The 21,672-nt window shown below is 42.0% G+C and overlaps 1 protein-coding gene across 5 annotated transcripts in view; it reads left to right on the forward strand.

Moving 5' to 3' along the window:
• Nucleotides 1–21,672, forward strand: part of LOC134349571 (glutamate receptor 4) — a 244,598-nt gene that overhangs the window by 17,309 nt on the left and 205,617 nt on the right. For all 5 annotated transcript variants that reach the window (XM_063054098.1, XM_063054099.1, XM_063054100.1 and 2 more), the window contains exon 3: nucleotides 8,700–8,939. In XM_063054098.1, coding sequence (XP_062910168.1) covers nucleotides 8,700–8,939 — 240 coding nt within the window. The remainder of the gene's footprint in view (nucleotides 1–8,699; nucleotides 8,940–21,672) is intronic.

Raw genomic sequence — 21,672 nt, forward strand, 5'->3', positions numbered from 1 at the left:
GTTTTCATAGATAGCCTTGCATTGCCATGTACAAGATATAAGATGACTGGTTTTCACCTGATGTTATTTGGAAACATGTTCATGAGAACGCTGCTGTTTCCACTCCCAGCTTTCCTTTCAGTAAAGGTCAGATATGAATAATGAACGTGAAGGTCTCATTAGACACAGCAAAAAAAAACGTTTAACAATCTATCATTTGCTGAAAAAGTACATGAATAAAACATTTCGGGTCTGACAGAGTGTCGGTAGTTTCACTTTTTGAAGGATGAATGGCAGGCTAGTGGGACAAAATAAAGAATCTCCAGGGCTGCTGGGATTACCGTTTGTTCCTGCAGTGATGCACAGTGTTAATCTAGGAAAAGATGGGGATAGGAAATTGGGGAGGGCAAGAAACTGGTAAGCAAGATTCCCATTTTTTTCAGGCATGGAACAGGCACCCCCATATCCAAGATGACACGTGACAGGTGAATTCTGCCATATCAAATCAAAGGCTCCTTTTGAATCCAGGGCATATGCAGGAAGGTGTATTCAAATACCTTGAGGTAATATTAAAATAAAGATCCAGTGCTGGTCTTTACCAGTGCATGACTCATTGGATAAAAACTTGCCCGGCAATCGTGCCGCCTACAGCTGCAGGAATATTAATTACAGAGCGTATCTTCTGTATTAAGGTTAATAATTAATGTCTTCTCTTCGAGTCTAGCCAACTTCTACACCTTTTATTTGACTATTTTCTCTATCCCACAACTGGATTTTGGAATTCAAAGAGCAACTTTGTGCTGGTGTTGCTTTACTGCCTGATAGAGAGTTTATTTCACTGGTGGTTTAGTAGGTTTTTATTCGTGGTTAGAACAGCTAAGGCAGAAGCAATAGGAAGATGGAATGCTAACTTGTTCCAGACTCATTTATGGGAAAAGAGCAGCAATGCCGCATATATTGCCTGTATTTAATGATCCTTGAAGGTGTTGGGGAGCCATCTCTTTGACCTGCTGGAGTCCTTCTGAGGGCACTCCACAAAAGTCACTCCACACTTTAAGAAAAGGGGGAAGCAGCAGAAAGGAAATTGTAGACCAGTTAGCCTGACCTCAGTGACTGGGAAGTTGTTGAGTCGATTGTTAAGGAAGAGGTTATGGAATACCTGGTGATACAGGACAAGATATTATAAAGTCAGCATGGTTTCCTTAAGGGAGAATCCTGCTTGACAAATCTGTTGGAATTCATTGAGGAGATTACAAGTAGGATAGATAAAGGGGATGTAGTAAATGTTGTATATTTGGATTTTCAGAAGGCCTTTGACAAGGTGCCGCACATGAGATTGCTTACCAAGATAAGAGCCCGTGGTATTACAGGGAAGTTACTAGCATTGGCTGATTGGTAAGAAGCAGAGAACGGGAATAATAAGATCCTTTTCTGGTTGGCTGCCAGTGGTGTTCTGCAGGGATCGGTGTTGGGACTGCTTTTTATGTTGTATGTCAATGATTTAGATGATGAAATAGCTGGCTTTCTTGCCAAGTTTGCAGATGATATGAAGATTGGTGGAGGGGCAGGCAGTGTTGAGGAAGCAGGAAGGCTGGAGAATGTCTTGGACAGATTAGGAGAATGGGCAAGGAAGTGGCAAATGAAATACAATGCTGAAAAATACATGGCCATGCACTTTGGTACAAGAAATAAATGTGCCAACTATTTTCTAAACAGGCAGAAAATCCAAAAATCTGAGTTACAAAGGGACTTGGGAGTCCTTGTGTGGAACACCGTGTAGATTAACTTGCGGGTTGAGTCAGTGGTGAGGGAGACAAATGCAATGTTAGCATTCATTTCAAGACGTCTAGGATATAAGTGCAGGGATGCAATGCTGAGGCTTTATAAGGCACTGGTGAGGCCTCACCTTGGGTATTGTGAACAGTTTTGGGCTCCTCATTTAAGAAGAGATGTGCTGGTCTTGAAGAGGGTTCAGAGAAGGTTCACAAGGATGATTCCAGGAATGAAAGGGCTATCATATGAATGCTGGAATTTAGAAGGAAGGGGGAGCGGGGGATCTCATTGAAACCTTTTGGACGTTGAAAGGCCTAGACAGACTAGATGTGGAAAGGATGTTTCCCATGGTGGGGAGTCTAGGAAAAGGGCGCACAGCCTCAGGATAGAGGGGTGTATATTTAAAACAGATGCAGAGAAATTTCTTTAGCCAGACGGTGGTGAATTTGTGGAATTTATTACCACAGGCAGCTGTAGAGGCCAGGTTGTTGGGTGCATTTAAGGCAGAGATTGATAGGTTCTTGGTTGGCCGTGGCAGCAAAAGTGGGGAGAAGGCTGGGAAGTGGGGCTGCGGAGGGGGAAGATGATCTGCCATGACTGAATGGCAGAGCAGACACGATGGGCCAAATGGCCTAATTCTGCTCCATGTCTTATGGTCTATGGTCTAATTCTGTCTGGGATAGATTTTCAGGAGTTAGGCACTGACGATGAAGGAAATGTAAAGATCCGAGAGTACAGATACTGGAATCTGGAGCAAAAAGTAACAGAAAATGTTAGAGAAACTCAATTGGACAGCCATATTTGTATAGGCAGAGGATTTCCGCAGTAGGTCCAACAGTGTGACACACACCAATAGCTGGGGGAGCTCAACAAGTTGGGCAGCATCTAGGGATGAGAATGACCAGTTGATGTTTTAGCCGAGACCCTCCCCCAGGACTGGTAAGGAAGGAGCAGAAGAAAGAATCAGAAGGTAAGTAGAGGGGTAGGAGTATAAGCTGGCAGGTCAGACGTGAGGCCATGTGAGAGGGGAAGGTGAGTGGGCAGGGAGGAGGGATGAAGTAAGATTTGATAGAGGTATACAAAATTATGAGAGTAATGCAAGCTTTTTCTGCTGGGGTTGGGTGAAACTAGAACTAGAGCTCATGGGTTAAGGGAGAGATGAAATATTTAAGAGGAACTTCTTCACTCAGAGGGTGGTGAGAGTGTGGAACGAGCTGCCAGCACAAATGATAGATGTGGGTTTGATCTCAACATTTATGAGAAGTGTGGGTAAGTACATGGATGGGAAGGCTATGTAGGGCTGTGGGACAGGTGCAGGTCTATGAGACTAGGCAGAATAACTATTTAGCACAGACTAGATGGGCCTTTTTTTTATGCTGTAGTGTTCTATTGGCTTGTACTGCATTAGTTTTGCTACCTGGCTTGCAGTATTAGCTGCTTCATTTTCTGTATAGAACTGAACATGAGCAAACACACCTACTTTTGACATGAAAGGAAGAAGGTCATGGATGAAGTCTTCGAAAATGGTTGGGTCTGGAACACGACCTACAGCGATAACTCGGAGGTGGTGTGACTGACTTTTAACAATTATGTCCCTCTTTCACCATGCACAGTATAACTCCTGCTGGAGTGGTTTCACCCCAGTTTGACCAGGAATCCTGTAGGCACACACGATTGAGTAATGACCTGAAGTCAAGGCACTCGCTCACATCGTAGCTCTGTAATTCAGCTCTTTGGTTAAGCCTGGTCACAATGAAGTCTGGACCCTGGTAAATCCTGGCAAGCTGCTGATGAACACATAACCTGTCATAACACTGTCAATGACACCTTCCACTTGAAAACACTGCTGATGACTGAGGGCAGAAACCATCCTGACTGATATGCATTTTGTCCACAAGTCAGAGCTAGAAAATGTTCCACATAATTGTGTGTATGCTAGTTATGTAAGTGCCCTGGGATATCAATGAAAGGAATGGCTAGTTCTGGAATGTAAGCTTAGGTCAACATGGTTTGGAGCTCTAGTCTTTGGGGCATCCAGTATTCTTGGCTATTTCTTTATATCAAGTGTTGAGTAAAATTAGTGGTATCTGTCATCCATTCGGTACTTCTGGCTAAAGGTCGGTGCTATTGCTTCAACTTTGTCATTCCCACTCATGGGATGGGATTGCTCTGGCAACCTTCTGTTGAGATTGGGAATATTCTTGAAACCCCTCCTATCCACGACCGTTTATGAGTGCTGAGTGTTTAACTGATTCATTGATTGTGGGATTGTTTAGCTCTTTATGCCCGTATTGTGTGCTGCTTTCCTGTTTTTAAAAAGGACGCACATAGTTCTGAGTTGCCATTTCAGTAGCTTGGCACTTCTCCTTTAGGGCATTCAGGCTACTGTACCCAGTAAGCCCGTCAACACGGCCCCACTGAACAAGGGATGGCCCTATGGCTTCATAATAATAATGGAATAAAGGATATGACAGACACTGAGGTTGCAGATTCTAGTGAGGTACATTTTTTTTGGTGACCGTAGTGACTTGTGGATGCTCAGATTTGTTCAGCTTGACCTGTTTTGAACATAGCCCAGTGAGTGCAAGGGTAGTGGTGCATTCTGGGATGGAAGGTGCTCTGTGTAATGGGACTATCTCCCTACGAGGACTACTTTATGGACACTCCATCCATTACAGCCATCGACAGATACATCTGCCGTGAACATTTTTGGTGAAGACAGGTTAAATTTTATCCCTCGTGTTAGCTCAGTCACTGCGGACTTTGCAGACTTTGCACTGTGCCTTTATAAAAGGGTAGTTTCAGACATTAAAAAGGGTTCCAAAGTAACAGTGGAGTGGACCATTAAAGTTGGTCTCTGAGTCCTGTGCAGAAAACTTAACATGAATGGTCAAGTGTGAGACAGAAGTTGTGAATAAATCCTGTGCAGTTCCCTTCACAACAGACCTCACCACATTCATGACTCGTCCTGGCAATGACACGGTCTCCAGAGCACCATCCTCAAATAAGCAAAAAACATGGAAGCCATCTCTCATGTCCAATTACTGCTTGCCACCGACATGTGTTACTGGCAACCTTTTGAGGGGTTTTGAGAATCTGCCTGCTGTGATCAGACTGATCCTGTGTTTTTCTGGCTTTGTGAAGTGGGGAAGTTCTGAGATTTGGAGGTAAAAAATATCTGAGTATTTGGAGTTAGTTTGCATTGAGAAGTGAATGAATTTGGGGAGAGAGAAAGTTTAATTAATGGGTCTTCAGACTTTGTAATTGTGCAGTATAAAGGAGAAAATTTTCCCTAATAATGATTGTGATATTGTTAAACATTTTCCATTTATTTCAACAACACTATGGCAATTTTAAACATTGTGCCAGCCAACACTGAAGACAGTCTTAATAGAACCACGCCCTTTGCTCCCCTCACCAAACCAGCTGAAAGAAGTGGCATTTCTGTCCCTCAGCTGGTGATTTGGGGTGGAGGCACCAACCTGAGACTGAGGGCTGAGGTGGGCATTCTGGAGCGCTCTGAGATTGCACCATTTTGGCTGCAGTCACTGTGCATCTCCTCATCTGGGAGTGCAGGCTATCTTTAAATGCCAGTAGATTTCATGGTTCCCCAGAGCCAAGCAGTTCAACCATTAAAAAGCAGCAATATCTGCACTGTCTGTACATCTGTCGACACTGGGAGACTGACATCACAATCTGATTTTTCCCATAATCCCTACAATCACATGAATGGACCTACTGTCCCCAGGGTGCAATCGAATTTTCAGACTGTGTGATCTGTGTGCGTGAGTGCTGATTATAGCTTGGGAGTGCTGTTTTAGTCTCATCTATCATTGCTTGCCTGACTAATATTCCTGCCACTATTGACAGGGAGTTCCTTTGTTTAATGAAGTAAAATTTTTTTTGGATCATGTTGAAGGACAACAGCATCTTTGCACTCATTGGGAAAAACAAAAACAGCCTACATGTGCAAAAACTGAATACAGCTGGAACTGCTTTGAGACCGCACTGTACAGTGTGTTTCCTACACTGGCTGCATTAGTGAATGCGTGGCTGCTTATTTTACAGACGTTTATTTGATGTGGATTGTGTACACTGTTTTATCACACAGGCTCCATTGGGTAATTTAGAAATTCACCGAATAAGTGTCTAATTAGATCCAGTGCCAGGATGAAGGAAAACTAAATTTGTTCGTACTTTAAAAATAAACACAACCAGTTCCTTATTCATCAGGCTTCCAGCAATAAGATAATGGACGTTCCTTCAAAGATGAGCTGGCTCCGTAGGACCATCTGTGGCAATCATTAATGGAGGTATGTCCTGAGTCGGCCTGAGGACCTTTCCGTGTTTTGCATCACAGACGCTGGTGTGAAGCCAGAGGAATACAGGCAGCAGTGTGAAATGCACAAACTGCTCTTTGCTCACAATGTAATTCCTGCAATGTTTGAAGACTAATGTCTAGCTGGCCACCATGCTGTTCCCTCTGCCTCTTCATTTTTCTTGCACAGTGGTGACTGGTTATCTAAAATTTAACTTGTCCTGCTGGGATCCAGATTTGGGAAGTGATTGGATGTGGCAATCCTGTTACTTTGCAGCATGCTTGCTAAGAATTTAGTCATTATCTATTTTAATTGTAATCCACATGCAGTCCTGCTGAGTTGACGAGAGGTTATGACTGATTTATGGACCCTCTATATTAAACTCTTTTAACAGTATGTTGTGAAAATTACCACTAAATTAGACATTTATAATTGTCTTTGGGCACTAGCTGGTGCCTTAATTGTATGTTTGTTTTTCAACAACTGGAAACTCCACTTTTACGATCCAGGAGCCACCTGCTAAGTGTTTCTGGCATTGTCTGTAGGGATTGCAAATCTCTGATTAGTTGGGTGTGACAGGCAATGAGCGATGGGCGTCCAGTGGCTGTCCATTGCCACCACTTTGGCAATCAGGTTTAAACAGACATTCTGGTGTGATGAAGATAAACAGCCCACATGGATAGTCTTCTCGGGGCAAGGTTATTGAAGGTCATCTTCACTCATGAGATACTGCAAGATGAATAAAACCGGAAGACGTAAGAGCAGAATTAAGCCATTTGGCCCATCGACCCATTTGACTCATAACATGGTTGATTTATCAACCCTTTCAACCCCATTCTCTTGTTGCTCCCCATCATCTTTGATGCCCTTACTAATCAAGACACTATCAAGCTCCGCTTTAATTATACCCAATGACTTGGCTTCCTCAGCCACCTATGGCAATGAATTCTACAGGTTTAACAGCCTCCAGATATTGGCAGTCTTATATAATTCTCCCAATAATTATCTCCATTAAAGTTAACTAGGTGAAAATATAACATGGCTACCCATTTGATCTGGCCTGATTGAATTGTACAAAGACAGGGTGACCCCTTTTGACGCACTTTAGGGGGAACACATGCTACTGTGTTTTCATTTGGTCAAGAAGCTATCCAAAATTGTGGATAAGTCAAATACAATTAGTTTCTTTAATGTCTTTTTTATGTTCTATTAAATGGATGTTGAATGGTGTCAGGCCTGCATGTGCAGACTCTTTCCAGTCTTCACCCAGCTCGTAGGATTCACCTGCCACTCCTTCCAAACTCGTCACCTGCAGCCTGTTTAACCCCAGTTCTCATCCACAGCCCTCGTTCATCATCCAACCAGCCGGCCTCAGTCTTCACTCTCTCTGCTTAAAATTTACCTTGTTGCCTGTTGTGTTTAGTTTCTGTTCTTTCTTGTCTTGTGCCCCATTGTGGCTTGTTATTTTGTAGTCTATTATTAAGGTTATCATTTACTGCAAAATCGTCTCTGCTGCTCTGCTTTTGCGTCAGGCCTCCTTTACATTTCCTGACAATAGACTTTGCTAATGCTTTGATATATAGTGAAGAAAGCAAGCAGCCACGTGCTTCTCATTGTTAGTTTAACTGCACACCCATGCATTGATCTCATGAATAAAAATGGGAAAAGTATAAAAGAAAGGTGATTCCAAAATGCCCCTTTTACAAAAACTCTCAGTATTCACCCATCTTTGCCTGTTCTCCTCTGCAGTGCCTGAATGTATCAAAATAGACAATGACTCATTTGTTTGAAGCCGACTATATCCACACCAAGCTTCTCCCCTCATTTCGTAAATATTAATTGATGTTACTGTTAATCCTGTGATCGAAGGTTTGAGTTGGAGTAGAATTCCAATGTAGTGACCAAGTTTGGAAAAGCATAAATAATACATCAATAGCAGAAGAAATGTGAATTTCAATCTGGAACTGTCTCCATGGTAATGTTATGATTTTTATGTTGTGATCAGTTTGACAGCCATGCAGCATGGGAGAGAGCTCCTGTGTGCTGACGGTGCTCACACCATTAAGTCAGTGAAGTTCTTGCTCCCAGCTGATGAAAAGTTGGTGTGTTGTTCTTGGATTTGAAAGGTGTATCTGTAACGCTAAGAATAGCCAGGTGGCACATACTCTGCTGAATTCATGAAAGGTGGGAAGTTCCTCAGGCCATGTGCCATTGGGTTTTGGCATCTTGGGACTGAACACCAGAATAATCATAAGCTTCCAAGAAAGGGTTAAAAGTTGGAGAAAACTGATATATTTTCCTTTGACTAGTTTGGAAATAAAGTGTATGTTCTCACCTTAACTCGCTGGTTGCAAGTGATCCTCTGTCCTCACTAATAAAGAAAGCAAATCACAAAGTGGAAAAACAAGAATTTTGCAAATACATAATGTGCATTTGTCAGATGGATGTCTGCAACTAATTCTAAACAAATTGAACTTAGAACATGGAGTTGTAAATGTATCCAATTACTATATAGTCTTCAGAAAACCAATTACTAGATGTGTATAATTACCACTAAACATGGCCTAAAATGATAATATGAATTTTAAAAGTGATTAGAATGGTAATTTATTGTTATTCTCTTTGCAGTCTGTTCTCAGTACTCCAGGGGGGTGTTTGCCATCTTTGGCATGTACGATAAGAGATCTGTGCACACGCTGACATCGTTCTGCGGGGCGCTACACATATCTTTGATCACACCAAGTTTCCCGACGGAGGGTGAGAGCCAGTTCGTGCTCCAATTGCGGCCATCTTTGAGAGGAGCGTTACTTAGCCTGCTTGACCACTACGAGTGGACTAAATTTGTCTTCTTGTACGACACTGACCGAGGTAAGTTCGAATACAGTTCCACTCAGTCGTGTGTCTTTTGCATTTATAGTGGGTCTTTTATTCGATATTATCGGTACGTATTTCTGTAGATTGCTTGGGTTAGTCAATATGCTCGTTCCAGTCAAAATGCTCAATGGAAGTGCAGGATTGGTCAGCCTTATAATGGGATCAAAACTTGAATTTTGAGATTTGATTTGCTGTTAATAAATATTAAATTGACAATTCTCTAATCTTGATCTCATAAAGAATTGCCAAACTATTTGAGTGGTTTAGGTTCTGTGGAAGTGTCTAGGTAATGAAATAGTGGTCTGTCTAATTCAATGTTGCCAAGCAATAATTCAGCTTTCTGCTAAAAATCTGGTTTCATCTCTTGTGCAGGAATGGATTCTGTAAAGTTTAGTCCTCTTTTACGCTTCTTGTGAACTACTTTACTTCTTCCTTTTATAAATGTTAAGTTAGCAAATCTATTTTTTTTCCAGAAGTATAACCTAACCAATTTGCTATTCTCCTTAATGAGTGAAATGATTAGTCCGTGCGCCTGATGCTAATGCATATTGCATGATGGCAGTGCCACCTGCTGGTCTTAAGTCAGTCTGAGATGTGAGCTGGCAGTAACACATCTGTAGCTTTCCTATTAATGATCATGAGAACGAAGTCTGCATTTCTTACCAATATCTCTTCAGTTCTCTAAAAGTAAAAATGTTGATCATTTTCATATGCCAACAATGAGGATGCCTTTCCTTGGAGCATGAGGATAAACCAGCATAAAATAGCACTTATTTTTTGGTTATGGGGAAATTGGCCGGCAGATTATTGGCACCAGTTAATGGCATAGCCTGTGTTTTTTTCAGAAGAAAGGAAATGGCACAATTAATGTGTTCTTGGTTTACTGGTGCTTATATCCTAAACGAAAATGGCCAAATCTCATATTTATTCTGTGTTTGCATGTTGCCAACTATTGCTGTTTTAATTCCAGTTCTATGTTCAAAACAGCATCCAGTCCATCAGTTTTGACATTGAAGTAATCATTGATGCATCCAGATGTTTGTACTAATGCATATTTTTAACTGTTGGCTCTTGGGTATTGCAATTGATTTTGGGATTCTCTGCAAAGCACTGCCGTGTGTGAATGGGAATGTCTCCAACTGCAGTATGAAATGGTAGTTTGACATCTCTGACCTGAAGCTTTGAATATGGTCCATGATGAACTGATCTAATCAAGCATCTATGTAAAGCATGAAAATTAAACATCTAGGAAAGGACTGTTAGCTGCTTAAGTCACTGTTGTTTAAATGGGACCCCTCACTTACGAAGTATTAACCTGACCAAACAATTAATTATTCCTCCTAATTTCTGTATTTTTGTCTCTTTTTGGTGATAACATTGGCATCATGATTTATGTATCTATTTTATCTGGTGTGATGATAAGACTGAATGATGAGTTTTGTTTCTCTCAGCTTCAGAATTGTGGGATTCAAATCAGTGTTAACTTTTTTGATAACTCCTCAGTTTAACTATTCCAGTAGTCTTGGGCGCATTCTCCCACTTTTCATGAATATTTATCAAATGCTCTACTACCCAGATCTTAATTTCCCTTAACCTCACATATACCATTGCCTCTGTGGTTGCTGTTCTATATTTGCTTTCAGTTTTGAGAAGGCTTTAGTCCTCTCTTCTGTAACTTTGAGTTAAAGGTTCAAAGTAAAATTTATTATCAGGGTACATAAATGTCACCACGTACAACCTTGAGATTCTTTTTCCTGCGGGCAGACTCAGCAAATCTATAGAATAGTAACTGTAAACAGGATCAATAAAAGAGGAAGAGCATAGAAGACAACAAACTTGAAATGCAACTGTAAATAACGAGAGCATGAAATAACAAGATTAAAGGTCCTTAAAGTTGAGATCATTGGTTGGGGGTGCAATTATCCTCTTTCATTCAAAAGCCTGATGGTTGAGCGGTGGTAACTGTTCTTGAACGCTCTCAAATTTCTGCCCCTGTGTACATCTGACATTGACCATCAAATTAATGGTCTGTTGTCCATTTGAAACAACAATTAATTTCATTGATAGTGTAATGTATCTACTATACCAAAGCTTGGGATCAATTTTAAAATGAAAGATTGCTATCAGGTAAATTCCTTGTTGTACAGGCTCAGCCAACAGAACTAGTTGAAAACTTAGACCAATTTCCACTCTGCTGGCAAAATGCACTTCAAGCAACTTGCCACTGGGATGGAGGTTGGAGGTTGAAGATAGATGGAATGCAGGGTGGGGTCACAGTAGATGCAAATAGGATGTTGGGGAATATTCCCAAGAGAAGGAACTGGGGGTTAACATCAGACTCCCTGATCTGATGCCAATCAGCTGATTAAAAATTAAAATTTTCCTCTTTTGGAGCAGTCTACAGGTCTGCTGATTTGGCCACACAACAAATACTACTGTTACATCAAAACTGCCTTTTGATGTGAAATCCTGTCAGATTTCAAAGGCTAAACAACTCCTTCTCTCTTTCTGGCATGAATCTGGAAAGCCCTTTGAGAGTCTCCATCAAAATGGTGGCAGTGAGACCACAGTGGTGAGCTCAGTGCTGTGACTTCCAGCCTTTTCTTTGGCTGGCAAATAGATGAAAATCGTCATTCAGAATTCATCCCAACCTCAAACAGAATTGAAATTCGCTTGCGGATTTCAATAGTTCCCGACTCTTACTAAGTGTAGTTGGTTTAGAAAGTAACATTTCAAGAGCAGTGAGGAGATTTGGCCTGTTGTATTCTATGTTAATTCAGAGAGATCCAGTAACTGTGAAATAAAAGCAGCCTAAAGTAATTGAAGTTAAGCTTCTAAAAATGGCCTATCTTTGTGTATCTAATACAACATCTGATGTGTTTAGTAAACATAGCTGTTATGATTTGTTTTTTTGGTCTTAAATGTTCACCTCGGACAGATGAAGGGATGGATGTCTTTACTGCTTGATTGATAACTTGGTGGAGTGGACTAATGCCTGTTATCGAATTCACTGCTTCCCCCCGCCCCCCATTTGAAATGATTCATAAGTCTTTTATTCATGTATCAGCTTTCATCATTTCAACCTGCCCAAAGGCAATTAAACCAATGAATACTTTTCACTGTTTTAATGTGAAGCCTTGATTTCTGTGAACCAAATTCCTGCAAACAGGGTTGAGATTTTGTAGAGTTCTTTGAGAGAGAAATGTTGGTCAGGATGTGAGACAGAATCCTTTTGCTCATTCTCCAATAATGGTATGAAGTTGTTTACACCTGAGAAGGAGCCATTTGTATTTTTCACTTATTCAGGATTTAGTATTTTTTTGTGTTGTTTTTTGAGTCGAGGTCCTGGAAATGTTCATCTAAAACAATTTGAATTGCATTCCTGCAATGTACTGTTTAAAGAAGCTGTGAAAGCAATCAACTTTGCAAAGTTAGGAATAGTTCAAGGTGAGAGTGAATTAAAATCTTAACAGGGACAATGCTTTAATTGAATTCTGGAACATCTCCAAAAATAGCTCAGCTAAGGAAGTGAATTGCCTCTGATTTTGCAGTGACTTTGTGAAATGTAGTAGGGAGAAAAAGTGTTTTTCTCATGCGTTGGGTCTTCAGGTAGTCAAACATTGCATGCACAGGAGTGGACAAGGTAACTAGAGTGGTTCCCACTGATCTCTGAGAGAGATAACATGTCCTCTCTTCAGCATTTATTGCAAGATTTCTGAACTGTGCTGGCCCAGCTAATTTTGATAATATAGACTGAGTACTCCTTATCTGAAATGCTTGGTGCAGGAAGTATTTCAGATTTTGAATTTTTTTCAGATTTTGGAATATATAGTGAGATAGCTTGGGGAATCGCCATCATTTCTGACTCTGAATTTATGTGCTACTGGTAAGCAGTCTTTGTCTTGCACATGTTCATCTCATGTATGTATTCAACAGTAAAAATGACTGCATACTATTAATGTAATGGAAATATAATGTGTGCAAGGTAACAAAAGCAGCACGGCAGCATCGGAGAATAAATACCTGAATCAGTTGTTGAGCAACTAACAATGGCAGGCTTTCAGTCTCCACCTACCATGCCATGTTTTGATTAAAAGGGTATAGGACAGTGTATCTGTATTCCACTTCTTTAGGTTTTAGGGAAGGTATAAAGACAGTCAGCATTGTGAACTTGTTCTGGTGTTAGATTTTCATCTGCAACATTTTTGCAAACTTATCAATGAATTTCTCTGCTGCCTCATGATTAGCAGTCTCCTTCAGTTTAAAATCTTTAAAAATTTAATGCCATGCCCTTTCTCAAATTTCTGCAACCAGCCTGCTGAATGTTCATAATTACCTTCAATTTTCAGTTTGTTGTGATGGATCTTTGCTTGTTTCACGATCAGTACACTATCAAGGCATATGTTCACTCCATCACGGATGAATCCATTCTTTCGATACACAATCAAGATCTTAATTTCCCCCATATGCAGTGTTTTTCTATTTTTCATTAACTTCTGTTCATTACATGTGTGAGGTCATTCCTCAGAACTGTCTGTGGTGTGTGGAGACCTGCACATCACCTGGGATCCTTGTGGAATTTTCCAATTGTGACGTCATGTCAGCACTCAAAAAGATTTTGGAGGTTTTCGGATTTTGGAATTTGGATAAGGAGCACTCAACGTGTAACAAACAAACAATTAGCTCAGGAGCCCAGGACTGGAAGAGGTGAGGGGCTCCTATCAAACATTAGGAAATATAGTAATCGGTGTACTATCAGGTACACATGCACATAATGTAATATTTAATCAGCCAGTCCAGGTTATTACAGCCAGGGGAAGCAGTGGAGTCCCTGCTTGATACGTGCTGGAGCTCGTGAGATACACTGATACTTGGTGTTGTGGGCAGCTGTAACTCTGCTGTGAAAACTCACACTTGAGCTAAAAGAAGAAGAAGTAGTTGCCTTTGCAAGATTTTGAAAGGTGGCATTGTTAGTAGGGACGGAGGTAAAACCTCTCTCTCCATTGGCAGCAAACAAGCAGCCCTGGCTTCACCACAATTATAACTTCACTTGAGCCTTGTCCAACTGTCATTGAGCAGGGTACTGAGCAACCTCTTGACGTTCTGCCATCATAGCTCTCCGACATTTAGGTTCAGTCCCACTGACCTAGTTACTCTGACACACAGCACCGTGCCATTGTGGATTTTGTTAAAGCGTAATGGGAGAAGACAGAGAGTGGTAGTGGATGATTGCTTCTCAGACTGGAGGCCTGTGACTAGTGGTGTGCCTCAGGGATCTGTGCTGCGACCATTGTTGTTTGTTGTCTATATCAATGACCTGGATGATAATGTGGAAAATTGGATCAGCAAGTTTGCTGATGACACTAAGGTTGGAGGTGTTGTGGACAGCGAGGAAGGCTTTCAAAGCTTGCAGAGGGATCTGGACCAACTGGAAAAATGGGCCAGAAAGTGGCAGATGGAATTTAATGCAGACAGGTGTGAGGTGTTACATTTTGGAAGGACATACACAGTAAATGATAGGGCACTGAGGAGTGCAGAGAAACAAAGGGATCTGGGAGTTCAAATACATAATTCTCTGAAAGTGGCGTCACAGGTAGACAGGGTTGTAAAGAAGGTTTTTGACATCCTGGCATTCATAAATCGAAGTATTGAGTATAGGAGTTGGGATGTTATGGGGAGCTGGTACAAGACATTGGTGAGACAAAATTTGGAGTATTATGGACAGTTCTGGTCACCTAGCTATAGGAAGGATATCAGTAAGATTGAAAGAGTGCAGGGAAGATTTACTAGGATGGTGCCGGGTCTTCAGGAGTTGAGTTACAGGGATAGATTGAACAGGTTAGGACTTTATTCCTTGGAGCGTAGAAGAATGAGGGGAGATTTGATAGAGGTTTACAAAATTATGAGGGTATAGACTGAGTAAATGTGAATAGGCTCTTTCCACTTGGATTAGGAGAGATAAGTATGAGAGGACATGGCTTTAGGGTGAAAGGGGAAAGGTTTGGGGGAACATTAGGGGGAACTTCTTCACAGGTGGTGGGAGTGTGGAACGAGCTGCCATCTGATGTGGTAAATGTGGGCTAACTTAAGCTTTAAGAATAAATTGGATAGGTACATGGACGGGAGAGGTCTGGAGGGTTATGGACTGGGTGCAGGTCAATGGGACTAGCGGAATAATGTTCGGCACAGACTAGAAGGGCCGAATGGCCTGTTTTCTGTGCTGTAGTGTTCTATGGTTCTAATCAGGTACTCCACTGTGTGTGTACTTCCATAAGTTAGGTACATTAGTTAGTTTCTGTATTTAGTGCACAAACTCTCAGATGCTACTGGGCAACGTACAGTTATACCAAAGGTGTTTGCTCAATTTGAAATCATTTGTGAAAGATTTGGGCTGTGAAAACAGCACTGGGCCAGGTTGGGTACACTGGGGTGTGGCCAGTTTCAGCATTGGATCAAGTGACAGATCTTCCACAGGCAGCTGCGAGAAGAGTTAGTGATCACTGTCTGTTCTCCTCTTTGCCATTGTCCTCTGTCTCTCCTTTGCCTACCCCACCGACCCAAACCCCCATCCTTCACAACCATCTATCCAACTGGCTCCACCACCCCAAATGATGACTCTCCTTCGTGCCCGACATAATCTTATCCCTCCAAGCAAAGTACATTTCCTTTTTTCCTAGTTAATTCTCTCTCTCCCCCCCCCACCCCAGACTGTAAATTGTTGCCTTGTCTTCAGCACATCGCTGCTCAACCCAACCATCTTCCACTCTCTCAATCTCCAACACTAACAGCTTTATGGCTCACTTCTCTAATCCCCTTCCTCTTCAGGTTAGGCCAGTTTTACTAAACATGGTGTCCTGGGCTCTAATTATCCCGTTGCTGTCTGTATAAGACTTGGTGAAACTGGCCTCACCCCTGTATCCAGTGGGCAGGGCCTGTGCTGCTTCCAGCCCAAATCTCTCACAACTGATGTCAACTTGATAATGGAAGACCACTGGTGTTACTGCATGTTGCCCAGTAGCCTCTGAATGATCATCTGAAGTGATGTTTTATCATCGTCCCACGCTGAAATGGAAGGTGACCATGGATAGCTGCAGTAGTTTCGCAGAAATTGGTGTTATTATAGATATTGCCTTATTTCTTCAGATAACTTCATCTCAATTTAACACTGCTGAGTTACTGGGGTGTGAGTCTGTAGTAGAACAGCCTTTCTATTGGAACAAGCTGACAAGGAATTATTTTACTTTTTTCAGTCAGCTTGGTCACTTATGATTCTGTGACCATATTCTTGTCATCGCGAAGGGGTTGAAGCAAAAGTGATAACACAATTGCCAGCAACACACATCGAAGTTGCTGGTGAACGCAGCAGGCCAGGCAGCATCTCTAGCAAGAGGTACAGACGAAGTTTCGGGCCGAGACCCTTCGTCAGGACTAACTGAAGGAAGAGTTAGGAAGAGATTTGAAAGTGGGAGGGGGAGGGGGAGATCTGAAAGGATCTCAATTGCCAGGGTTTGTAGAGGGTGTGCGCAGTGAGGTAGTATTCGGCTCGCTGGGAGATGGGCAATAATTGTAAACAAGCTTCTTGTATCTGACACAAAGCATTTTACATAGGCTCAAGTTCAATTAGTATTAAAAGTACTAAACTGAGATAATCAGCTGCTTGGGATAACATGGGACTGTCTGGCAGAAATTACACTTGCAGCTCTGCTTTGCTAAGCTTTTGCTTCCTGACATTCAGATGCCATTGCATTTTTATTGCCAATTAACCACTGAAAGAGTTGTTGCCTTGCCACATTGCACTGCTCAATGGACATCCTTGCTGGTCCAGTTAATGACCTAAGAACATTTTAAATCTGGCTTCACACTAGCTACACTTCTAGGGTCAAACAAAACCCCAGGGGTAAGATTTGCACAGCTTGGAACTGAGCTTGAATTCCCCCAGGCAATGCACTGGAAAATGTGTTGCTTTCATACAAATACTGGGGAACTGGAGATGTACATGCAGTAGGTACAGCACATTGAATAGGATAAGCACTGGATTTGTGGACTGATTGACACAGATCTGAATACTGTAATGGCAGATAGAGTAATTTCTTCGGCCAACAACAAGTTTTGTGAAACGTCCTTGTCTGCAGTATGAATCGGGCTTAATATCACGGACAAAGTCGTGAAATTTGTTAATGTAGCGGCAATGGTACAATGCAACACATGATAAATATAGAAAAATAATTGAATTACAGTAAGATATTCATGTATATTAAATAATTAAAATAAAATAGTGCAAAAACAGGGAAAAAAGTGAGGTAGTGTTCATGGGTTCAATGTCCATTTAGAAATCAGATGGCAGAGGGGAAGAAGCTGTTCTTGAATGGCTGAGTGTAACATCAGGCTTCTGTACGTCCGCCCTGATGGTAAAAATGAGAAGAGGGCATGTTTTGTGTGGTGGGGGATCCTTAATAATGGACGCTGCCTTTCTGAGGCACAGCTCCTTGAAGATGCCTTGGATACTATGGAGGCTACTACGGTAGGAAACTTTGTCACATGGTGTGAGCAGAATTATCTGCAGCTTAATGTGAAAAAGACTAAGGAGCTGGTGGTAGACCTGAGGAGAGCTAAGGTACCGGTGACCCCTGTTTCCATCCAGGGGGTCAGTGTGGATATGGTGGAGGATTACAAATACCAGGGGATATAAATTGAAAATAAACTGGACTAGTCAAAGAACACTGAGGCTGTCTACAAGAAAGGTCAGAGCCGTCTCTATTTCCTGAGGAGACTGAGGTCCTTTAACATCTGCCGGACAATGCTGAGGATGTTCTACGAGTCTGTGGTGGCCAGTGCTATCATGTTTGCTGTTGTGTGCTGGGGCAGCAGGCTGAGGGTAGCAGACACCAACAGAATCAACAAACTCATTCGTAAGGCCAGTGATGTTGTGGGGATGGAACTGGACTCTCTCACGGTGGTGTCTGAAAAGAGGATGCTGTCCAAGTTGCATGCCATCTTGGACAATGTCTCCCATCCACTACATAATGTAATGGTTGGGCACAGGAGTACATTCAGCCAGAGACTCATTCCACCGAGATGCAACACTGAGTGTCATAGGAAGTCATTCCTGCCTGTGGCCATCAAACTTTACAACTCCTCCCTTGGAGGGTCAGACACCCTGAGCCAATAGGCTGGTCCTGGACTTATTTCATAATTTACTGGCATAATTTACATATTACTATTTAACTATTTATGGTTTTATTACTATTTATTATTTATGGTGCAACTGTAACGAAAACCAATTTCCCCCTGGGATCAATAAAGTATGACTATGACTATGACTAGTACCCATGATGGAGCTGGCTAATTTTACAACTTTCTGCAGCTTCTTCGGATCTTTTGCAGCAGCCCCGCTCCATACTAGACAGTGATGCAGCCTGTCAGAATGCTCTCCACGGTGCACCTGTAGAAGTTTTTCAGTGTTTCAGGGGACAAACTCAAACTCCGAATGAAATGTAGCCACTGTCTTACCTTCTTTATAGCTGCATCAGTAGGTTGGGTCCAGGTTAGATTCTCAGAGATCATGACACCCAGGAACTTGAAATAGCCCACTCTGTCCCTCTGAGGACTGGTTTGTGTTCCCTCATGTTACCCTTTCTGAAGTCCACAATCAGCTCTTGAGACTTAACAGATGTTGAGTGCAAGGTTGTTGTGCGACACCACTCACTAGCTGGTGTTTTCTAGCTCCTGTACGCCCTCTTGTCTCCATCTGAGATTCTGCCAACAATGGTTGTATCATCAGCAAACTTTATAGAATACAAAGGACCTTCCACTGAAATTCTCCCATTTTTCCAAGTGCAATGGCATTTTCCATGTGCCACACTTTGAAACATTGGCTGCATTGTGTTTTAGATTTTTGAGATCGACTAAATTGTTTATAAATGCAAATTTTATTTTATTTAATATTAGATTAGATTATGAGGACACTCAGTCCTCGTTTATTGTCATTTAGAAATGCATGCATTAAAAAATGATACAACGTTCCTCCAGAATGTTATCACAAGACTAAAACTGACAAAACCACATAATTATAATATATAGTTACAACAGTGCAAAGCAATACCATAATTTGATAAAGAGCAGACCATGGGCACAGTAAAAAAAAAATGTCTCAAAGTCCCGATAGTCTCATCATCTCACGCAGGTGGCAGAAGGGAGGAACTCTCCCCGTCATTGAATCTCCAAGCGCCGCCAACTTGCCGATGCAGCACCATTGGAAGCACCCGACCGCAGCGGACTCTGAGTCCGTCCGAAAACTTTGAGCCGCCAACACAGCCTCTCCGAGCACCATCCTCTGCTGAGTGCTTCGACCCCGCCCCGGCCACCGAGCAACAAGCAAAGCCGAGGACTCGGGGCCTTCTCCTCTGGAGATTTTGGACCACACAGTAGCAGCAGCAGCGAAGCAGGCATTTCAGAAGTTTCTCCAGATGTTCCTCCGTGTTCTCACATCCGTCTCCATCAAATCAGGATTGTGCACGGCACCCTACATGACAAATAACAGACATCACCACCAGAGTGGCTGCTGCGAGCTGCGTCACGCCGCCATCTTCTCCTCCCACCACATATGCCATGATCTCTGGAAGCTTCCATCATTGTTTTAGCCAGTTATGGTATTTTAGATTTTTTCTGAAAATGGCTTTTAGATTTTTGATTTCTCCAGATTTAACATAACCAGCAATCTATAAAGTGCTTTGTAAGATTGCACTGTTGAATGGATAGTGTAACTAGCCTTCAGTAAGGATGCAACTAAAGTCAACAAAATTCTAGGTTTTAACAGAATCCTAGATATGAAAGGTAAGAGGCAAGATAAAGGATAATAACAATTCAAAATACCTTGTATTGTATTGAGCTCTGATTTCTGAAAGAGAGTGCGGCTTTAGAGATGATAGTGTACTGCTAAGTTACAACATTGACTGGCACAGAGAAACTAAATTGCAAAGAAAGACTGAGAAATAGAATTCTTTGATTTATTGCAGAGAATATGTTCTAATATAATCAATTATTTCAAATTGTATAAGGATAATCATATTATGTTCGTTAGTTGAGAGACAATTGGTTTAAGGGATGAATCCATGAAATGTACAGAAAGAGAGGGTATTAAAGTGGTAAATTCCTGTGATAGCGGCTGAAGTTTAGCAATATCCAGGATGCTGCTGGCAAGATATTTTCAGGCTGATCAGCCAGTCTGGCACTTTGCCATCTCTGAGGCCGTTTCACAAGGCTGCAACCAAAGAGTGTGGCTTGGAGGACAGCAAGTCAGGTATGGGACACAGGCCCACGATCGACTCTATCTCTCGCCAGTCTCACTGATTGAAATCATTCAGGCAAGTGAGTGTTCACCAACCTCTTGCTTGCTGTTCCTGAAGGAAGGTCCTTGTGTTGAGTGATCATTCTCTCCCTTGATGCTATCGGCAGATGGTTTAATAGGCACGGCCTGCAGGATTGGACTCTAATTCTGTGTTCCAGTTCTGGTCACTACTTTTCTGTTATTTTTGTGTCATTTTTGAATGGGGCCAGCCCGCAGATAATTAACACTGAGCTTAACTGAACCAAAATATGCCTTTTGATTTTGTGTTTAGTATTCTACGGTTTTGCTTTTTTTGCATGATTTTTGTGCATGGGGGAGCTAGTTGTCTTATCTTGTCCAGGCATGCCTGGGCATGCTTATGTAGGGCGGATTCTGCATGGCAGGGCAAGTTTTAGAAAGGATATAAATTTCTGTGAAGGATTTCAATATTTGAAACAGATATTTCCCAGAATAACTGCCAGGATTAAGGAAGGCATTTTTGTTGGTCCAAAAATCAAACAGGTCACCAATGACCGGCAATTCAAAGAAATTCTAGTGGGCCCAGAGAAAATCACATGGAAGGATGTTATGAAAATTTTCTTGGCAACTGCAGCACATCAAACTACGTGCAACTGGTTGACAACATGCTTCAAGCATACAAAACCATGAACTGCAAAATATCACTCAAGATTCTTTTAATGCATTCCCATTTAGACTTTCCTGCAAATCTAGTCACTGTCAGTAACGAACATAATGAAAGGTTTCACCAGGACATTGCAGTCATGGAGGAACTGTATCAGGGCAACTGGAACCTATCAGTGCTGGCTGATTTTTGGAGTATTTGGAGGTATGATGTTGTGGCCATTACAGAGACTTGGATGGCTTAGGGGCAGGAATGGTTACTTCAAGTGCCAAGCTTTAGATGTTTCAGAAAGGACAGGGAGGGAGGCAAAAGAGGTGGGGGCGTGGCACTGCTGATCAGATATAGTGTCAGGGCTGCAGAAAAGGAGGAAGACATGGAGAGATTGTCTACGGAGTCTCTGGATGGAAGTTAGGAACAGGAAGAAGCCAATAACTACTGGGTGTTTTTTATAGACCACCTAATAGTAACAGGGACATCGAGGAGCAGATAGGGAGACAGATTCTGGAAAGGTGTAATAATAACAGGGTTGTCATGGTGGGAAATTTTAATTTCCCAAATATTGATTGGCATGTCCCTAGAGCGAGGGGTTTAGATGGGGTGGAGTTTGTTAGGTGTGTTCACGAAGGTTTCTTCACACAATACGTAGATAAGCCTACAAGAGGAGAAGCTATACTTGTTCTGGAATTGGGAAATGAACCTGGTCAGGTGTCAGATCTCACACTGGGAGAGCATTTTGGAGATAATGATCACAATGCTAT

The sequence above is a fragment of the Mobula hypostoma genome, chromosome 7 (assembly GCF_963921235.1).
Source record: "Mobula hypostoma chromosome 7, sMobHyp1.1, whole genome shotgun sequence".
In the NCBI taxonomy this organism is placed as follows: domain Eukaryota; kingdom Metazoa; phylum Chordata; class Chondrichthyes; order Myliobatiformes; family Myliobatidae; genus Mobula; species Mobula hypostoma.